Below are 22,580 nucleotides of genomic sequence, written 5' to 3'. Positions count from 1 at the left end.
TGCAGTTATTGCAAAGGTTCCCAAGGGATAATTAGAATTGAGAATCAGAGCTCGAGCTGACTCCAACAGAGAAAAACAGAACCTCCAAAATACTCACCTCTTCTTAATATTCAGATTGAAATTAAAAGCTTGTGTTTATAAAGCCTTTCTGAAGCCTTTTGAAGTGTTGCCAATTTGTAGACACATTGGATAGAGGAAGATCACACAAAGATTTTACCTGTATTTTAATATATAGCACAGTAACACACTCTCCTGGCCCAATCAGTGTTGCTGCCCAATTACACTTGTGTGTCCTATCAACCTGCCAACCCTTATGTCTTTGAAATGTGGGAAGAAACCAGAGCACATAGTCACGGGGAGATTATGCAAACACCTTACAGATAATGGTAGAATTCAATCCAGGTTGCTAGTGCTGTAATAGTTTACTCTATCATAACACCCACAATATGCAATAACCAGATAATCTACTTTAGTGATGTTGACTGATACAGGAGAGGATTATCCCTCTTCTCCACAACCTGGACATCTGGTATATTTGGTAAATTATATTGACAACTTGATAAATTGGTTAATTATTGTCATATGTACTGAAGTACATTAAAAAACCTGTCTTGTATGCTCTCTATATGGATCATCACACAATGCACTGTATACAGTGGAAACCAGCAAGTGTATGCAGAATAAAGTGCTACAGTTATAGAGAGTGCAGGAAGAGGATAAGTGGCAAGGTCATAATGAGGTACTTAAGCTGCGAGTCCAAGAATCCATTTTATCGGGAAACCATTCAGTTTCTTATAACAGAAGAATTGAAGCTGTCCTTGAGCCTGGTCAGAGGAGAGAAGGAAGAATATCTAGAGTGGGAGGAATGTTGGCTGCTATACCAAGATAATATAAAGTGCAGACAGAGACCATGGAGGGGAGACTAATGGTTTTTCAACCATTCTGAGAATATGGATAGTAGATCAATTGAAGCTGTCATGTGGAAAAATGCATCTTTTATTAGAAGTTTGAGCAGGAATCTAGAGAAGACAAGTTTTGGAAGGACGCTTACAACTAGCTTCCTTGCCTCTACTGGCCACCCAACTCCTAATCTCACTACCACCAAGATGACAAGTCTCCATCATTATAGCACTGATTTCACGTGTATGCATCAAGAGTAGAGCCAGACTTTATTTTCTATCCCTCATCATCCCTGAGGAGTTGGTGGTAATCCATACTTTTTAATTGCCAAAGTTCTCTTGATGAAGATTCTTCCTGAATGTTATGGGACAAAGAGTTCCAGGATGTAGGTCTACTAACCAGTGTTATAAACAGCTTCCTGTCAATTCCTTCTCTCTCTCCTTCTGATCTACCCAGATCCAACTAACCAAAGTCCCATCACCCTATTTCTTTCCCTTCTTTCCTCACACCCACCCATTACAAGTGCCTATCATTCACATACACCTCCCACTCCTACAATGTCCCCATCTGCCCACCCCACTGCCCTTATTTAGTACCATACTCCCCCTTCTTTTAGTATGATATTTGATCATCTGCAGCCCTTTGTCAATTCCCCCTCACCTCCCAGTCTCTGTTGCTATTTTCATTTGTTCTTCCATCTGCCTATCATCCCTCCTCACATGGATCCCCCTATTGCATGTTAGCTCTTCTACCACCCTTTCCCTCCATTTCTTTTTACTAGCTTCCTCCCTCCTACTCTTTCAGTTCAGATGAAGCATTGAATGACCACTTTCCCTGTTGTTGCTGTCTGAGTTTCTCCAATATTTTCTTTATTGATGTATTTCAAAGTCAGAATGATAGTCTGCCTAGAGCAGACCAGGAACCACATAAACTCCATGGTCAAAAATGGCACTAGTTTCTTAGAAGGCTAAAGAAATTTGGAATGTCCCCATGGACCTTTACCAATTTTCATCAGTGCACCATTAAAACATCCCATTTAAATTGGTTTGGCAACTGCACTGCACATGACCACAAGAATCTGCAGAGAGTTACAGGCACAGCTTGCCACATCAGGGAAAGTAGCCTCCTCTCTATGGACATTGTCTATACTTCTTGCTGCCTCAGTAAAGCTACCAGCATAATCAAAGGCCCCACCCGCCCCAGATATTCTCTCTTCTCTCCACTTCCATTGGGCAAAAGATACAAAACACCAAAAGCACATATCACTAACCTCAAGGACAGCTTCTATCCTGCCATAATAAGACTACTAAATTGTTTCCCAGTATAATAAAATGGACTCCTGACCACACAATCTACCTCGTTATGTCTTTGCACCTTATTATTTATTTGCATTGCATTTTTTCTGCAGATGTTACACTTAATTGTGCATTGTTATTGTTTTAACTCTGTGCAATGATCTGTCACTGTACATGTGACAATATAAGCCAATTCCAATTGTTGACTTGCACTCAGTGTCCCTGTTCTTCAATGCTCTATAGCTTTTTATTTGAGGGGTCCTATAAGAGTAGCCTGGTCAATTAGCTGCTGTAAATGTTGTAAACATCTATGGAGAAAGGAATGTTTACAGAATTGTCTAACTTGGAAGTAAGAGGCTAGCTTTTGAGCAATGATTGTATGCAGTAGGTGTGAGGGTTAAGGGATGATGGGTATAGTATTTAGCAATGAGTGACAGAATAAAGTGGACAAAATCAATTCAACTAGAGGTATTGTGTTATAGAGTAAGATCTGACTAGGAAATATGCAGGAGAACTGGCTGCACATTGTGTGCAAGGAGTTTGTACATTAGGCCAAAAGGCATAAGAGTAGAATAAGGATATTCTACCCTTCAAGTCTGCTCTACAGTTCTATCATGGCAGGTTTACTTTCCCTGCAAATTAACCTTCAGGAAATCCTGCTCCAGGACTCCCAAGTCCCTTTGCATCTCTGAATTCTGAATTTACTCCCTGTTTAGAATATAGTCCAAACGTTTATTCCTTCTATTAAAATATATTTCTAGCCACGTCCTTACACTGTATTCCATCTACCACTACTTTACCAAATCTCCTAATCTGTCCAAGACCTTCTGCAGTCTCGCTACTTCCTCAACACCATTTGCCCCTCCACCTATCTTTGTATCATCTGCAGACTTAGCCACAAAGCCATCAATTCTCTCATCCAAATCATTGATATATAACATGAAAGGAAGCGGTCCCAATACTGACCGTTGTGGAACACCCCGCGATTGCGTGGGTTTCTTCCGGGTGCTCCAGTTTCCTCTGACATCCCAAAGACATATGGGTTAGGGTTAGTGAGTTGTGAACACATTGTATTGGTGCCAGAAGCGTGGCGACACTTTCAAGTTGCCCCAGCACATTCTCAGACTGTGTTGGTCGTTGATGCAAGCAGCACATTTCACTGTAAGTTTCAACGTTGTAATACACATATGACAAGTAAAGTGAAACTTTAACAGTCTAGTATGTCCATCTTCACAACAAGGCACCATGGTAGTGCAGATGTTAGTGCGACACAATAACAGCTCGGGACCTTATAGTTCAGAGTTCAGTCTCGGCATCTGTATATCCTCGCGCAATGTGTGGATTTCCTCCTACAGTCCAAAGAGGTACTGGTAAGTTAATTGGTCATTGTTAATTGTCCCATAATTAGGTTAGTGTTAAACCAGGCTTGTTGGGAGTTGCGGGGCAGGTTGGCTGGAAGGGCCAGACGTAACCATTCTGTGCTATATCTCTAAATAAAAAAAAACAGAGCTGAAAGCAAAGTCATCTGCAAGGAGATACTTAGAATCTGACCTCATGTATGAGAACTCACTCCGATACTTTAAATTTTGTTTAATTTCGCTCCTTTGCAATACCTTTAATCTTCCTTCCTTTCTATACCTCTGACACCAATAGTATCAAATGCTCCAATGTTAGCACAATTTATGGTTAGTTTATATCTTAGTTGACATCCAAATCATCTTTAGCTGTCCTTATCTAACCTTTCATTTCCAACAAATAATTTTAGTTTCTCATTTTCAAAGCAAATCAATTGTCTCTCAGTTTGGTTTCAATTTCTTCCAGACTTTTTGCATTTGGGCTACCCTGTCAATCTTCTATCTTTGGATCAGTTTCTTGGCAACAGAATTTCTGCCTCAGGGGTTCTAAAAAATGTATGTATATAATAAAGGCCTTTGGCATTGTCCTTCACAAACCACTTATCAGCTTGATTTGCCTGGATATAATATTTTGGTGCCTTTTATCAAGCAAACCTGCCTCAGTGGACAGTTTTCCAAAGGGATCATATTATGTCCTCCTTCATTCAATGTAATATCTTGTGAAATGTATTTGTCCTCTACATCAATGGCATGACCCTTTAGAAGCCAATATTACCCTGCCACTCAGTCTGCAATTTATGCGCAATTAATATTTTAGTACCACCTAGTGTTTTTATGTCTTCATTTGTGTGTGTGCATGCGGGCCTGTGCTTAAAAATGAATATGTATGTGCAATCTGTGTGGTGGGGCACTATGGTAGCATAGCAGTTAGTGTGTTGCTATTACAGCCCAGAGCGTTGGAGTTCAGAGCTCAGTCCCAGACCTCTGTAAGCAAGTTTGTGTGTGTGTGTGTGTGTGTGTTTCCTCCCACAGTCCAAAGGTGTACTAGTTTATCGGCAAATTTGTCATTGTAAATCGTCCTGTGATTAGCGAGCGTTTAAATTGGTGAGTTGCTGAGTTTCTCAAAGGGCGGATGCGCCTAATCCATGCTGTATCAGGAAATAAATAAACAATGCATCAAATTTGTCTTCATCTTGTCAGATGAACTAAAAAGACGTCAAAACAAACTTTTCCTCCTCTGTATTAGTCTTTTGTTGGAAACTAGCTTCAGAGCAAAAATTACAGCAATTTATATGCATGAAGTGCCATTAATTAATCAACACCCAAGCGAATTTATAGGAGAGGTTATTAATCAACTTTGGACATCATTTCTCTTTAGGAATTGTGATTCAAAAGCATGGCCAAAGTGAAACCGAGGAATGTGTGGTTGAGAGGTGCAGAGAGCATGTAAGGAAATCCCAGAGTTCCAAACCCCTGTAGGGAAGCCATAGACTAATTGGTAGTGTTAAGAAAACCCCATAACCAATGTTTGATGAATGTTATTGGGTTGGAGGAGATTGCAAAGTTTATAGAATAAGCTCTGATGATTTGAAAACAAAGATGTAGATTTAGATTCGAGATAGAGCACAAAACCGATCTTCAGGGTCTAATGAGCCCACACTGCCCAATTACATGCTACTAATCTACTAACCTGTACATCTTTGGAACGTGGGGGCACCTGGAGCAAACCCACACAGTCACAGTCACAGGCAGCGACGGGAATTGAACCCAGGTTGCTGACACACTATTAGCGTGTTACTAAACGCTACACTGCCCTGCTGTCCACATGTGAATTTTAAATTTAGTCTTTTGCCAGACCTGGAACCAAATTAAGCAAAGACTTGATAGGTGAGTTTGGGAGGAACTTAGGATGAGATCAAAGAGAGACAAACTAGTAATTCCTAATCACTAATCAATAGTGTATTGAATTTACTATAGGTAAAGTCTGAGTTGGAACAGGATAGAGCAGCATATATAAACCTACAGCTCAACATCTGAAGTGAAATTTAACACTCAGGAAGTAGGAAGTGAGTGAATTAAATTGATAAATCTGTTTATTATTGTCATAAATACTGATGTAGAGTGAAAAGCTTTGTTTTGCAATTCCATCCATACTTCAGATCTCACTGAACTCACTCTGGTAGCTGAAAGATCTAAATTAAAGTATTAAAAATAATCTGCTAACTACTGAATTCCTCCTTTTCCAGCCCTTTACCTTTCCTACCCACCTAGCTTCACCTATCACCTTCTAGCTTGTTCCCCCAGCCCCTCTCCCGACCTTTTTATTTTGGCATCTTCTGCCCTTCCTTTTCAGTCCTGAAGAAACATCTCAGCTTGAAACATTAACTATTTATTCATATCCACATGTGCTCCCTGACGTCCTGAGTTCCTCCAGCATTTTGTATGTGTTACTCTAGATTTCCAGCAGCTGCAGAATCTCTTGTGTTTATAACTGCTGAATCCTTTAAAAAACAGGTTTATCTGTCTCACTAATTTGCTTCAAGGAAAAATAGAACCTGCTAAAAATAGATTCCTTAGTTGATCAATATCTTAGTCTTCCTCCACCAATCTTTCCACTAACTCCTCAGATCAGGAGTGATTTGGCTATTGATCATAAATGCCAGTGAGATCTGCATCTCATACAAAAATGAGATAAGGGCTTGTGCTCTTTCGGTAATACATAATCAAAGTGCCAAATTGCCAATTTGCAAATTCACTTTTGCTGAAATAACTAAAGAATGTACTGCCTGGGGTAGTAGTAGATACAGATAGATTAGGGATATTTAAGAGATATTTAGATAGGCAATAAGTGAAATGGAAGGAAAGGGACATTGTTTAGGCAGATGGGATTAGTTTAGTTGGCCAGTTGATTATTAATTTTATTGGTTCAGCATAACATTGTGGGCTGAAGGGCCTGTTCCTGTGCGGTACTGTTAAATGTTCTATTGGGTTGATGGAAACTTGGATGTTTTTGTGGGTAAAACATTCAATGATAAAATGATGAGTTACTGACCTACAAATTTATAGCACCTTGCTCTGCCTCAGAATGTTCCAGAGCACTTCACAGACAATAATGTTTGATGTGTTTTCTCTGTTGCACAGTGAATTACACAGTGACCAATTTGTGCACAGCAAGCTCCCAAAAAGTAAAATGAGAAAATGACCCATTTGTGAAAATGCTTATGATTTATATATTCCCGGCAAAATACTGCCTGGGTTTCCTTTGAATTTAGCTCATAGCCTTAGTTTCAGAGTCCCATCGGAAAGACATGTTCAGGAACAAAGCATTCCTTCTGTGCCAGGGTTTCCTGAATTTGATCTTAGAATTCCTTGCTCAGAGGCAAATGGGTCATAATTGACAGAAAAGCAGAATGCAGTCCAGGTGAGGGGTCCAACCTGAAACATCAACTGTCCACTCCCCTTTCCAGATGCTGCTTGACCAGCGGAGTTCCTCCAGCAACACACTAGCATAGCAGTTAGCGTGAGTTTCAGGAAGGGAAAGTCAAGGGAACACAGGCCATTCCTCATCGAGGGATCGGAAGTGGAAGGTGTGTGCAGTTTCAAGTTCCTGCGCATCAGCATTTCTGAGGATTATCCTGGCGCAACATACTGATACAATTACAAAGAACGCAAGACAGCAGCTACATTTCATTAAGGGTTTGAGGAGAATTGGTATGTTCCCAAAGACACTTATAAATTTCTACAGATTACAGTGGAAAATAGTCTAACAGGTTGCATCACTTTCTGGTTGGAGGAGCCACTGCACAGGATCGGAAAAAAGACACAGAAATTTGTAAAGTCAAAATTTTGTGAGTGTTTGGTGTCTACCTAAGGTATGAGTTAGAAATCTTGCATGGCTCACTCATGGTGTTTCTATGTCATGGTTTTTTTCTGCAACACAGATTAACATGCAACACCTAAGGTACTGAATGCTCCTGAAGGGCAACTGCACAGGGATTGTAAAAATGCTGCAGAGATTGGCAAACTCAGCCAGCTCCATCAAGGACACTAGCCTCCCCAGCACTGAGGTCGTCCTCCAAGAGAGATGTCTCAAAAAAAATAGCATCCATCATTAAGACCCCCCCTCACCCAGGACATGCTCTCTTTTCATTGTTGCATCAAGGAGAAGAGAGAGGAGCCTGAAGACACACACTCAACGTTTTGGGAACAGATTTGTCCCCTGAGTTATCAGCTTTCTGAATGGACAATGAACACTACCTCACTATTTATTTCATTTATTTTTTCATATATATTCCTCTTATTGTAATATATAGTTTTTATTATTATATATTGCAATGTACTGCTAGCATAAAACAACACAGTTCACAACATATATCAGATCAGTGATTCTTAATCTGGTTCTGATCTGGGTTCAATTCCAGTCGCTGGGCCTTGTGTGTGTTCTGGTTTGCTCCCTCATTCCACAGATGTTTAGTAGGATACATAGGCATGATTGGGTAGCCTGGGCTCATTGGGCCAGAAGGATGTGTTAATGTCTCTAAATAAAATAAATAAATGTGTTTTATTCTGAAAGCAGGATGTAAACCTGGTAAATACCATTGAGTTGCAATGTAGTAGCTTGACATATAGATATGAATACAAAGCTAGGATAATTGTAAGAGTCGCCTTTCTAGGAGGTGGGTGAGGCAGGCACAATTAAAACACTTACACGACTTTAAGGACAGTTTCATGGATAAGGAAGGTTTTTAAAGGGATAGGAGCCAAATGAGTCCAAGTTGGACCAGCTCAGGGTTATAGGCCATAAGACTGTAAGATATGGGAGCAGAATTGGGTCATTCAGCCCATGAAGTCTACTCTACCATTCTATCATGGATGAGTTATTATCCCTTTCAACCCCATTCTCCTGCCTTCTCCTCGTAACCCTTACCAATCAAGGGGTGGTGAGGTGGATATATATCTCCAGCAAAGGAGGTATAAGCTGCTCCTTCCCCCTCCTTAGCAAGGTGTATCACTTGCCTAGACCCACCCCCTCCATTCAGGGTCACGTGAAGCCATGGGAGCAGGTGGTGGATAATCGTATGAGCAGCAGGTGCATATCACAAGTTCTGTTTATACAAACACTGATGCCAGACAGACAATCTCTGAAGAGTATTGATAATGGCCACCCATCTTGAAAAGACACTGCCCAGAAGAAGGCAATGGCAAACCTCTTTTGTAGAAAAACTTGCCAAGAACAATCACGCTCAAAGACAACCAAAACCCCACCTCAGACAATATGGCCATAATGATGGTGATGACTAATCAACATCCAGTTTAATTCCACAGATTCACTATCTTCAGGCTAAATAAGTTCCTCCTCATCTCTGTTCTAAAGGGACGTCCTTGTATCCTGAGGCTGTGCCCTCTGGTCCTAGATACATTTACTATTGGAAACATCTTCTCCACATCTACTCTTTCTAAACCTTTGAATACCCTACAGGTTTCAATGAGACACCCCTTCGCTTTTCTAAACTCTGGTTAACACTGTCAGTCTCATAATCATACTCATGAACCTATTCTGGAACCAAAGATCCAATTTCCATGTTGTATAACTCCATTACTGTGTAAAATCCTGTTATTTCCTGAATGCCTTCTGTCAGGTGAAGAACTTGTAACTATTAAGAGTGGAACTAGAGATGAATGCTGGAAATGTTTGTTCTATTGGTTCATTCTAGTATTTCTAATCTGGAAGATTCGTGTACTTTTTATGAATTACCAAAGATTACTAGAAAAACTTTGGATCTGGAAAACCTGTTATAAAAAAGGAATCTGTACAACATATCAATAAGCGCTTGAAAAGTGAAAATATAATTTTACTTTTCATCAGATTAGTTTTTATTAAAGTAGTTAATTTATCAAACTCAAGATGTTTGATAATTTGTTAATTTGATAATTTGTTTGACAATTGTTTTATTAAAGAAAAAAAGACAACTGCTGATCAGATTTATTTTGGATGTCATTGATGACCAGCTGCTGACAGGAATGTGGCAATAATTATTATCATCATTTCAAAATTTCATAAATAATACAAGAAGCAGTTAATGAAGAATTCATGCCTCAAGGTAGCTGCCAGCATCTTCTTTCAGAAAATCTCCCAGTACCCATCGGGGTCAAATCAAAATTTCTGGGTCAGAAAAAAATGTCTGAAAAATGAAAGCATTCTCTTAAGAATGAAAATTTATGCATATTCTGCAGGTCTCTTGGGTAATGTAAAATTTTAAGAATTTTCCTTTTACCTTTTTAATAGTGCATTCAAGCAACCAGGCACTGGTTCATTTCACAGACGAGTTTTCCTTCACAGCTCCTGAAGAAGAGAAAAAATGGAACAATAAAATAGGATGTTATATTCATCATCATCATCAATGATTACTTGTACTCAGTATGATTCTTCTGCTGGTGGTTGATCTGGTCACTGTGGGTCTTGAGATGACTGAAGAGGTCTGTCTGTGACCCATATGTCCTCTTGCAGTGTTGGCTGGTGTAGGTCATTGAGGTGGTGGTGGATGTGGCTGGTTGGGCCTGTCCCAATCGCTCCTTACACTGAAGCTGCTTAATCTCAGTGGCACAGCGGAGGTATTCCTCAAGCTGTGCAGTTGTCTCATACACCGTCCTTCTCCAGCTTTTCCTATCCTGTGCTAATTTCACTCATCCATTCAGGTTGTTGTGGCACTTATTCAGGTGGGTGTTGATATTGTCCTTGAACTGCCCTCCAAGAGTGCACTTTACATCCTTGAGTTGGCTAGAGAGGCGGGAGTCAGGCATACGGATGATGTGACCGACCCACTGCAATTGGTGTTGAGTCACGATTGTGACTATGGAGTTAATGTTAGCTTCAAACTAGATACTGGAGTTAGCACCTCTGTTCTTCCAGCTATCTCTCAAAATCTTTCAGAGGCAGCTTTGATGGCAAGTTTCTGGGGATTTTACATGCCTGTTGTATGTTGTCCATGACTCCACTCCATATAGCAAGGAGAGGAGGACTACAGCTTTATAGACCAGAAACTCAGTGTTGGTCTTGATATCCCGATCTTCAAATAACTTCTTTCTCAGCTTAGCAACAGCTCTACTGGCACAGCCTATTCTATAATTTGTTTCAAGATCAATGTTGGCTCTTGAAGAAAGAAGGCTGCCAAGATATGGGAAATGATCAGTGTTCTCCAGAGGGGTGTTGTCAACTTGGATGGTTGAAGTTTTTGGAGCTTGAATTTTCTTGATGTTCGGATCAAGTCCCAGGAGCTTGTATGCTCTGGAAAAAGTATCAATTATGCACTGCAATCCTCCTCAGAGTGAGCTATGATAGAGTTGCCATCTGCATGTTGGAGGTAGTTGATACCTTGCTCTTTGCCTTGAACCTGTTATGGGTAAAGAGCCCTCCCATCAGTCCTGTTGAGAATCTGGACTCCTTGTGGGAGGTCTTGGTCTGTGAGATGAAGAGCGGTTCAAATGAAAATGACAAACAGAGTTAGGGCAATGATGCACACCTGGTCTCAACCTTAAAAGGTGCTGTTTCAGAGCCTCTGTTGCTAATAACTGTTGCACTCATATCAATATGTAAGACCTGCAAGATCTTGAGGTATTTGTCCAAGCCTCTAATATTGGACAGTACCTGCCAAAGGGCAGGATGATTTACTGAGTCAAATGCTTTTGTAATGTCTATGATGGCCATGAAAGGTGGGAAATTTTGTTTTCAATCTTTCTCCTGCAATTGACGTGCTGTAAAAATCATGTCAGGTGTTCCTCCGGCCGGATGGAAGCCACACTCAGGTTGGAGATCTTCTGCCAGAGATGAAACCTGGTCACATAAAATTTGGGGAGTTGTAGAGAGGTGGGAGATGCCTCTGTAATTTCTGCAGTTAGCTTTGTCATCCTGTTTGAAGACAAGAGCATCCCTGAATTCGGCTGGAATCTTCTCCTGGTTCCATATCTTGTCAATCAGGTCATGAACATGACTTAAAAGTTCAGTGCCACCTTCCAACAGGCCTAGTGGCCTTGTTGTTCCTCAATTTATTGCAAGCTGCCTGCACCCCTTTGATACTAGGAGGCTTAAAAATGCTGGAGGAACTCAACAACATCTATGGAGAGGAATAAAGAGCTAATGTGTCAGGCCAAGCCCTTTCATCTGTACCACACAATGTTTCATAGTCTTTGAAATACTTATGAAATGTAGGCCTCTCCTATAACCTGTTCAACTGTAATAATTGAAATTAACCTGTTAGTTTTTGTGGAAATTCATCCTAAGTTGTTGGTCATTAGAGTGAATTTCAGTCAAGAAGACAAGATTTTAATTACCATCATCATTATTATGTGCTGTGTCATATGATGTGGGTGATCATGGTCATGACCATGATTATTCTTGATAAATTTTTCTACAGATGTAGTTTGCCATTGTTTTCTTCTAGGCAGTATCTTTACAAGATGGGAGATCCTAGCCATTATCAATACACTTTTGAGATTGTCTGCCTGGTGTCAGTGGTCACATAATCAGGACTTATCATGTGCTCCAGCTGTTCATATGACCATATGATCATCCACCTCCTGCTCCTTTGGCTTCACATGACCCTGATCATTGGGGGGGAGGGGTGGCTAAGCCAGTGCTACTCCTTGCCCAAGGGTGACCTGCTGGTTGGAGGAGGGAAGGAATGCCTTACAACTCCTTTGATAGAGACATACAGTACCTCCACCCTGACACCCAGCTAGTAATATAAATTTATAAATTGTTTTTTATTGTCACATTTACCGAGGTACTGTGAAAAACATGTCTTACATGTAGTCCCTACAGATTAATTTATTACAGCATTGCATTGATGCAGTACAATTTAAATGGGGGGGGGGGCAGAATAAAGAGCTTAACTGCAGCAAAAGAGCAGGGCAGGTGGTAGGAAAGATGCAGGCCATTATGAGGTAAATTGTCAGGTCAATTGTGCATCTTATACTAGGGAATGAGCCAATAGTCTTACAACTATAAAACATAAGATATAGGAATATAAACAGGTCATTTAGGCCATCAAGTCTGTTCCAGCATTCTATCATAGCTGGTTTATTATCCCTCTCAACTCCATTCTCCTGCCTTCTCTCCATAGCATTTGATACCCTTACTAATCAAGAAAACTATCAACCTGCTCTTTAAGTATAGCCAGCTGGATAGAAGTTGAGCCTGGTGATACGTGCTTTCAGGTTTTGATACCTTCTACCTGATGTGAGGGAGGAAAAGAGGGAGTGCGGTCAGATCTTTGGTTGTACTGTCTGCTTTACCTCAGCAGTAATGAAGACAATATCCATGAAGTAGAGGCTGCTTGCCATGATGGACTATGTCAAATATTCTGCAGCTTCTTGCAGTCATGGTCAGAGCAATTACTACTCCAAGCCATGATGCATCCAGATAGGTTGATTTCTATGGTGCGTCAATTGGTGAGGGTCAAAGGGGACATGTTAAATTTCTGTAGCTCAGGGTGATGGAGTTCAGAGTTCAATTCTGACATCATCGGTAAGGAGGCTGTACATCTTCCCCGTAAAATGCATGAGTTTCCCTGGGTGCCCCCTTTTCCTCCCACAGTCCAAAGACGTCTGATGTGGAGGTATGGATTAAATGCTCTCTGATGCAGATTCTTGTCATGTATTGGATCCGTCTGAGGCCCTTCACCATTGAACACATGAATATGGAACGTTGTCGCAGGAAAGCACCATTCATCAAGGACCCCCACCAACCAGGTCGTGCTCTCTTCTCACTACTACCATCAGGAAGGAGGTATAGGAACCTTTGGACCCACACTACCAGATTCAAGAACAATTATTATGCCTCAATCATCAGGCTCTTGAGCCAAAGGAGATAACTTCTTGTACAATATCCTCACATTCAAACTCATCAGGATCTTACACCTTATTGTTCACTTGCACTGATTTTTCTTTATAGCTTTTACACTTGTTATTGTTTTCCCTTATTCTACCTCAATGAACTGTATAGTGATATGGTCTATAAACAGAATGGAAGACAAGCTTTTCACTGTACCTTTGCACATGACAATAATAAACCAATTCCGATCACCAAAGACTCATTTCTTATCACTTCCTTTTTCTTTTGTGTACAGTACTGCCCATCTCCCCTCTTAGTCTTGATGCAGCATTCCAATCCAAAACATTGTCAATTGCATTTTTTACACAGATGCTGCTTAGCACGTTAAATTCCTCCAGCAGATTGCTTGTTGCTCCAGATTCCAGCATCTGCAGTCTCTTGTGATCCTAATAACACAATAATGTTTGATACAACTCCTATGCTTTTGTATTTCTACAATTATCTATGGAGAATATGATTAGATATGTATTACAGGTAAATAAAATCTGGAAGCACTTTGCATCTGACCCCTCAGATTTACAACAGGGATGGCTGGCAGTTTTAGCATTTGAATGGGGTTGTATGAATAGTTTGAAATGAAATAAATTGCTGCCTTTAGCTGAAACAAAAGGATAGGTCAGTGTTTTTATTCTGAATTCTTTGTGTTAATTGGCACATAAAGGTGTTTATAAATTAATTTATTTCATCAGCTCTTTGCTCCATCTGCCACAAAAGGCGGGGTTTTGTAAAGGCCAGCATTTCAATTCAGTTTCCCATTCCCATTCAAACATGTTGCTCCATAACCTCCTCCTCTGCCACACTGAGGCCACACTCAGACAGGAGGAGTGACGTCTCATATTCCATTTGAGAAGCTTCCAACTCTATGGCATGAACATGAATTTCTCTAGCCTCCAATCGTTATTCCTCCTCACGTATCTTTCTTTTTCCATTCCCTATGTTGGCTTCTCTTTTACCCCTTTTCTTCTCACCTGCCCTTCACCTCCCTCTGGTGGTTCTCCTTTCTCCCATGTTCCTCTGTTAACTTGTATCAAATTCCTTCTTTTTCATCCCTTTACCTTTTCCACTTATCACCTCCCAGCTTCTCATTTCATACACACCCCCCCCCCCCACCAACTCATCCCATACATTACTCACCTGCTAGCTTGTACTCCTTCCCCTGCCCCTCTCTTCTTATTCTGGCTTCTTCCTCTCCGACTGTCATGAAGGGTCTTGGCCCAAAACGTCCATTGCTGATTCCTCTCCATAGATGCTGCCTGTCTTGTTGAGTCCCTCCAACATTTTAGACCATAAGACAAAAGAGAAGAAGTCGGCCATCCGGCCCATTGAGTCTGCTCCACCATTTCATCATGAGCTGATCCAATCTCCCCTTTAGTTCCATTTCCCTACCTTCTCACCATAACCTTTGATGTCCTGACTACTCAGATACCTATTAATCTCTGCCTTAAATACACCCAATGGCTTGGCCTTCACTGCCGCCCGTGGCAACAAATTCCATAGATTCACCACCCTCTGGCTAAAATTTTTTTTTGGCATCGCTCTTCTGAATGGGCGCCCTTCAATCCTCAAGTCATGTCCTCTCGTACTAGACTCCCCTACCATAGGGAAACAACTGCCACATCCACTCTGTCCATGCCTTTCAACATTTGAAATGTGTCTGTGAGGTCCCCCCTCGTTCTTCTAAACTCCAGGGAGTACAGTCCAAGAGCGGTCAAACATTCCTCATATGTTAACCCCCTCATTCCCGGAATCATTCTAGTGAATCTTCTCTGAACCCTTTGTGTGTGTTTCTCAAAATTCCAAGCATCTGTATAATCTCTTGAGTTTGTTTTTCCTCTTACATTTACTGAATTCCTTCAGCCCATGAATGACCTTTAAATCTCTGTTGACAATGCTTCCTTTTCCTTTTCTCAGAGGTTTCTGCCCTCCTGGAGGCTGGGACGTCAGTGATCTACAACTTCCATGAATCGTATGGAATTACCCGGAATACTAGCATCCATTTGTCTGCCATCTACTCTGACCTGACTCTTTCAAGGGAGAAGATTGCTTTCAGCTTCCGGACAACGCACATCCCCAGCATACTGCTTTACGTGGACTCCTATTATCAGGAATATATGGCAGTGGTTCTGTCCAGTAATGGTAGGTAATAACACTGAAGGAAATCTCCATTTGGTTATGTCAGTCATCAAGTGACAAATATATTTATTGCTTCCTTAAACAAATTTTTTTTTGATTAATGTGCTGATGTACTTTATTACCTGTAACACTTGTACTTTATTAGTTGAGACATTGAGTTTAGAAGCCAAGAAATTATGTTCTGGCTTTACAAAACTCTGTTAGGCTGCATCTGAAATATTGTATGCAGGCCTAGTCGCCCCAGTATAGGTAGGATGTTGAGGTTTTAGAGAGAGTGCAGAAGAGGTTTGCCAGGTTGATGCCTGAATTAGAGGGCCAGTGCTATATTGAAAGGCTAGACAAATTTGGGTTGTTTTCTCTGGAGTGGTGGAGGCTGAGGGGGAGATCTGATAGTCCATAAGAATATGTCAGACATAGACAGAATAGACAGGACAGTAACCTGTTCCCAGGGTTGAAATGTCTTATACTAGAGGGCATGCATTTAAGATGAGAGGGGGTCATTTCAAAGGAGATGTGAAGGGTAAGTTTTTTTTACACAGAGAGTGGTGGGTGCCTGGAGTGGTGGTGGAGGCATTGCATAATGAACTTTGAAGAAACATTTTGATAGGCACATGAATGTGAGGAAAATGAAAGGAATTGGACATTGTGTAGGGAGAAGAGATTAGTTCAGTTGGCCATTTAATTACTAATTTAATTGGCTTGGCACAACATTGTGGGCCATAGGGCCTGTTCTCTGCTGTAGGTCTATGTTCTATGTTCCAACGTAGAAGGAGACCATTCAGCCATCAGGCTGTGCTGTCTCACAGCACAGCAATTCTCTCAGAGCTATTCTCCCTTTAATTTTCCTGTAGTCACACAACTTACTCTTTCACACTCTCATCCATTCCCTCTCAATACTTTTGCCACATCCACAGTTTGGTACAATAGCAAAGAGGACTTGCCCCATGGCTATACTTCATTAGGAGTTTGAGGAAATTTGGTACGTCACAAAGATTGATAACTTCCTACAATGTACCATGGAGACCAATCCATCTGTTTACACCATCGTCTGGTATGAAGACTCAGGAGCACAGAATCACAAAAGGCTTGTAGACTCACTCAGTTCCTCCTTGGGCGTTTGTTTCCTCATCATTGAGGATATCTTCAAAAGGTGATGCCCCAAGGATGAATGACCCTTGCCATCCTGAGCATGCCATCTTCTCATTACAATCATCAGCGAGGAAATGGGGGGGGGGGGGGTGTGGTTTCTAAAGAGACACACATAGCTATACAATGTACTATGTATGTTAATCAAAATGGCTTCTTTGTTTTGATAAGTGTAGTAATCTGTCTTTGTTATTTTAAGTGCTTTCTCTCACAGTTGTTTAGCTTCAGACTTGCTGATATCGGGATTGTATTCATTTGTTAACCAACGGGGATATGTTATTTTGTCTTGTGGCTGGGAGCTGGGGGGGTTTCGCGGTCTTTTCGGAGGAGTCGGGAAAAGGACTTTGAGGAAGATGGACTGCGCTGCATTGCTCAGTCGACCACCAGGGTGGTCCCATGTGCGAGGATGTGGAGGTCGGCGGAAAGCGACGAGGGGTCAAGTGGTTCGATGGTTGAGCTCCAACGATGTGCACTAAACTGACTGAGCTCTGATAAGTTTTGGTGCCTTTTTATTTTATTTTCCTTCATATATATTGTATTGTTAGTAACCTTTTAGTTCTAGTAAAATCTTTAAAATATATTCTATAGCGGTATCTGGTGTGAGTTTGGTATTGCGTGTGCGTCGCTGCATTAACTTGTTTTCCACAGCACCTGTGTATACGGGAGGCGGGGTTGCAGAGTGGCTGGAGTTCTTCCCCTAGACAGATACCAGTCTGTTGAGCGGGTGTTACATAACATTTTAGGAACAGTTTTCCTCTCCACCATCACATTCCTGAACATTTTATGAATCTATGAATACTACCTCACTATTTTCCTCTCTTTTGCACTATTTATTTATTTTTCATATATTTTTATTTTAATCTATAGTAATTTTAAATAATACAGTGTATTGCTGCCAAAAAACATAAATATTTCATGCCATACTGTATGTTAGTGATAATCAACCTGATTCTGATTTGAGGAAATTTGCTGTAGCCAGTTAGCTGTTGAAACACATCTGAAGACTGCAGAAGGAAGCTGCCACACCTGGAAACAGGGGGAATGTGCAGACTTCACGCAACCAAATCAGGACCATATTTAGGTGAAAGATCAAAGTAAATTCATTATCAAAGTACAAATATGTCACCATTTACGACCTTGACATACATTTTCATGCAGGCATTCACAGTAAATACAAGAAACAGAATAGAATTATTGAAAGGTCACACTCAAAGGACTGACAGATAATGTGTAAAAGACAGCACCCTGTGCAAATACAAAAAGAAAAAAAGAAATAATATTGATATTAATAAATACATAAATAAGCAATAAATATTGAGAACTTGTGATGAGAATTCCTTGAAAATGAGTTCATAGTTTGTGGGAATAGTTTGGTGATAGGGTGGGTGAAGTGTAATTATCCCCTCTGGTTCAAAAGCCTGATGGTTGAGGGTTTTTTCACTGTTCCTGAACCTTTTGGTGTGGATCCTGAGGCTCTTGTATCTCCTTCCTAATAGCAGCAGCAAGAAGAGGGCATGGCCTGGATGGTGGGGTCCTTGATGATATATGCTGCTTTCCTGTGGCAGCACTCCTTGTAGATGTGCTCAATGATATGGAGGGCTTTACTACTCTGTTGTAAAATCACTTAATTATTTCCACTTCCACTCGCTCTAACTTTGTCACTAAATACAAGCAAGGGATGCAAAACTCAGTTAGCCAGGCAGAATCCACAGTGAGGGGTAAAGATTCAGACTGATAGGTGCCACGTTGAAAGTGAGGTGTTTTGTATCTCAGAAACTGCTGACCTCCTGGGATTTTCATGTACAACATTCTCTAGGGTTTACAGAGAATAATAAGAAAAAAAAATCCAGTGAGTGGCAGTTCTGTGGGTGAAAATGCCTGGTTAATGAGAGAGGTCAGATGAGAATGGCCAGACTGGTTCAAACTGACAGGAAGGTGACACTCACTCAGATAACCATGTGTTACAACAGTTGTGTGCAGAAGAGCATCACTGAGTGCACAACACATACCTCGAAGTGGATGGGCTACAGCAGCAAACGACCGCACAGGATTCCAATCATTTACCAAATGAAGTGCCCACTGAGAGAGGTATTTTACTTCTTGTGCATAACAATGTCCATTGGTATTCATACTGATCGTGGCTAATGAATGCTTTTCCTTCGTTACTGACAGGTTCTTCCAAGACCCCACTTGTCCATTATTTTACCAAGTACCTTTTTGGGAAGCTTTATTTGAGTGTAGGTGGATAGTAAAATGTGTTGGAACACAGTATTTTGATTGAAACTAGATCAATCTTTAGGAATGAACAAATTGCCTTGAGCCTTTTTAAAGTGCTTGCAGTGAAATCAGCATGAAGGAGTTTCAATCTAGTTCCTGGTGAGTGTGTTGATGTGTCCATAATTGGACACTAATTGGAACTAAATTAATATCCTCATGGAAATACATAAAATATCAAGAGAGATTACCCACAGGATATATTCTTTGTCTTTGATTCCCCCTAATGAAAAAATGTGTAATAAACCCATGACTGCAACAACAATATGCATATATTAAATTATTTTTCTTAAATAACTGTTTGTATATAAAGTCAGGCAAATAGCTAGCTGTTAACAAAATCCATATCCTCAATCACCAACTCTAAATTTAACTAAACATGAAGCTGTTCCTTTTCTAATCCTCTCAATGACACTACAAAATAAATTAGGCTTAACAATTTGACAGCATGCACTTCTGATTCCAATAAACTCAATTAATTGCTTCTACAACGCCCGACCATATATAATAAACCCTTTTCTGGTACTGAAGAGTTATGCCAACTATATATTAGTGTGATGCAATAAATCACATGCAAATTCCAATATCATTTGTCTCTCAAACTTGACAAATACCAGTTGTCATTAACAAAGACACTAAATGTAAATACATATTAGATCAATACTGCACAGAACAAGCCCTTCAGCCTTCGATGTTGTGCCAGCCTTTAACCCCGTCCAAGATTACTCTAACCCTTCCATCCAACAAAACCCTCCAATTTTCTATCATCCCAGTACCTATCTAAAAGTTTCTTAAATGTTCTTGCCTCTAGCACTATCTCTGGCAGCGCATTCCATGTAATAGTGCAGAACAGTACAACACAAGATCAAACCCTTCAGCTCATAATGTGTGTCAAAACTAATTAAACTAGTTATTAAATGCCTAACTAATCTAATCCCTTCTGCCTAAACATGGCCAATATCACTCTATTTTGTGCATATTTGTGTGTTTATTTAATAGACTCTTTAACATCTCGTGTAATGTTTTACAAATTCTCAAGTGCCGTAAATCTAATAAAAGTATTCATACATACATAGAACATAGAACATTTGAGCACAGTACAGGCCCACAATGTTGTGTCAAACTTTTCAACTACTCTTAACATCAGTCAAACCATTCCCTTCCCCATAACCCTCCATTTTTCTTTCCCCATGTACCTTCACCAAAGTCTCTTAAATATCCCTAATGTATGTGACTCTACTCCACCAACCCTGACAGGGCGTTCCAAACAACTACCACACTAAGTGTAAAATAAAACCTATCTCTGACATCCCTCCAATCACCTTAAAATGATGCCCCCTCCAGATAGGCTCTGCTGCCCTGGGATTAAGGTGCTGGCTCCTTACTCTATCTATGCCTCTGATCATCTTGTACACCTCTATCAAGTCACCTCTCATCCTCCTTTGCTCCAAACAGAAAAGCCCAAGCTTGCTCTCCCATCCAGGCAGTATTCTGGTAAAACTCTATAAGACCACAAGATCTAGGAACAGAATTAGGCCATTTGGCCCATTGAGTCTGCTCTGCTATTTCATCATGGCTGATCCGTTTTCCTCTCAGCTCCGATCTCCTGCCTTCTCCCCGTATCCCTTCGTGCCCTGGCTAATCCAGAATCTATCGACCTCCACATTAAACTTACCTAAGACTCGGCCTCCACAGCTGCCTGAGGGACTAAAATTCCACAAATTCACCACTTTCATCTCTGTTTTAAATGGACGTCCCTCTAATCTGAGGCTGTCCCCTCCCACCACAGGAAACATGTGTTACGCAACCAGCAGCGATAGATATGAAATTGAGTCAGGTTTTTATAAATGAACAACGATATTTATTAACCTCTACTCTACAGTCATAGAGGCAGACTGTTTTTCCTAATATAGTTTTAGCATGTTTACATGACAAAGCTGCTTTGACCTTTGTCAATCTGATAGTTTTACCACATAGTCCACATTATTAACTTTAGATATAATCTCGTAAGGACCATGAAATTTAGCATGAAAAGGGTTCGTTTGCACAGGCAAGAGAACCAACACCTTATCTCCCAGCTTAAGTGACCTCATTCTAGCTTCTTTGTCATTCCAAGTTCTCCTTCTTTCCTGAGCAGATTTTAAATTTTGCCTTGGTAAGCAGCAAGCTTTTTGTAATCTTCCCTTAAATTTTAAGACACAATCCAACAAATTACTATGTAGTTCTTTCTTAACTCACTGTTCTTCTAACAATGCCAAAGGTCCTCAGACTCTGTGCCCAAACACAAGTTCAAAGGGACTAAAGCTTAGGGATTCCTGCACTGACTCCCTTCCTGCAAACAAAATCAAATGAACTCCCTCATCCCAATCCTTCTCATTTTCAACACAAGACATCCCAATCGTGGTTTTGAGGGTAGAATGGAACCTTTCTAAGGCCCTTTGTGATTTTGGATGGCATGAAGATGATATAATCTGTTTGGCTCCCAGTTTATAAACTACCTGCTAGAATAATCTAGACATAAAATTACTTCCTTGATCAGACTGGATTTCTTAAGGCAACACAAATAAGGTAAAGAATCTTATGAGAACCTTTGTCACAGTTTTAGCTTTTATATTCCTGAGAGGGATTGCTTCTGGAAACCTAGATGCTGTGCACATGATTGTCAGCAAATACTGATGGCCAGCTTTAGTCTTTGGCAATGGGCCAACACAATCTACTTTTGAAAACGGTTCACCAAATACAGAAATAGGTTGCAATGGGGACACTGGTGTGACTTGATTAGGTTTTCTCACAACCTGACAAGTGTGACAAGTTCGGCAAAATGTTGCCACAACTTTTCCCAAACCAGGCCGGTAGAAGTGTTTATAAACCTTGTTTGCGGTCTTCTTCACACCCAGATGGCCACCCAAGGGCACACTATGAGCCAAAGTTAAATTCTCATTCCTATATACTTTAGGAATTACTACCTGGTGAACAACTGCCCATTCCTCACTTGCTAGAATCTCAGGTGGTCTCCACTTCCTAATTAACACCACACTATTTAAATAATACAGGTACTTCCTCAATTTCACTATCTGGAAGAGCGTTCTCTCTCAAGTTGGCAACTTCAGGATCTCTACTCTGCTCCACTATAATTTCCTTCCTAGACAAGACAAGTCAGTATGGTCAGCCTTACAACTAGGATCTTGGTCAAACACGGAAGGTAGGAAAGTCCCTGACAAATCATCAAAATCTGAATCCCAATTTGAGCTGTCATGGGTATCAGACCCATGCTGCACAGAATTATCTGCCTTGGCAGATCTTTTGGCTATGGTGCGGGTTATTACACAGGAGGGATACATGTTAGAATCCATCTTTGGATCATCAATAATTGGCTTAGTTGTTAGCTACACTGTAGGAACAACTTTACCACCTGCTAGGTTATTCCCTAACAATAAAGAAACACCATACGCTGGTAAATGGGGTCATAGTCCAATTTTAACATTTCCCAAAACTAACCCTGACTGTAAAACTACATTGTGCAGAGGTACAGACATAAGGTTACCCTCAATACCACGTATAAGATTCACTTCACCAGTGCCAGTCTCA

At 40.7% G+C, this 22,580-nt stretch overlaps 1 protein-coding gene across 1 annotated transcript in view; it reads left to right on the top strand.

Moving 5' to 3' along the window:
- Positions 1 to 22,580, top strand: part of LOC132394766 (contactin-associated protein-like 5) — a 1,222,641-nt gene that overhangs the window by 970,034 nt on the left and 230,027 nt on the right. The window contains exon 19 of the mRNA XM_059971174.1: positions 15,351 to 15,575. Coding sequence (XP_059827157.1) covers positions 15,351 to 15,575 — 225 coding nt within the window. The remainder of the gene's footprint in view (positions 1 to 15,350; positions 15,576 to 22,580) is intronic.

This window comes from Hypanus sabinus, chromosome 5 (genome assembly GCF_030144855.1).
Source record: "Hypanus sabinus isolate sHypSab1 chromosome 5, sHypSab1.hap1, whole genome shotgun sequence".
NCBI lineage: Eukaryota > Metazoa > Chordata > Chondrichthyes > Myliobatiformes > Dasyatidae > Hypanus > Hypanus sabinus.
The sequence above is the reverse complement of the archived record's forward strand: the minus strand, read 5'-3'. Positions and strand labels throughout refer to the sequence as shown.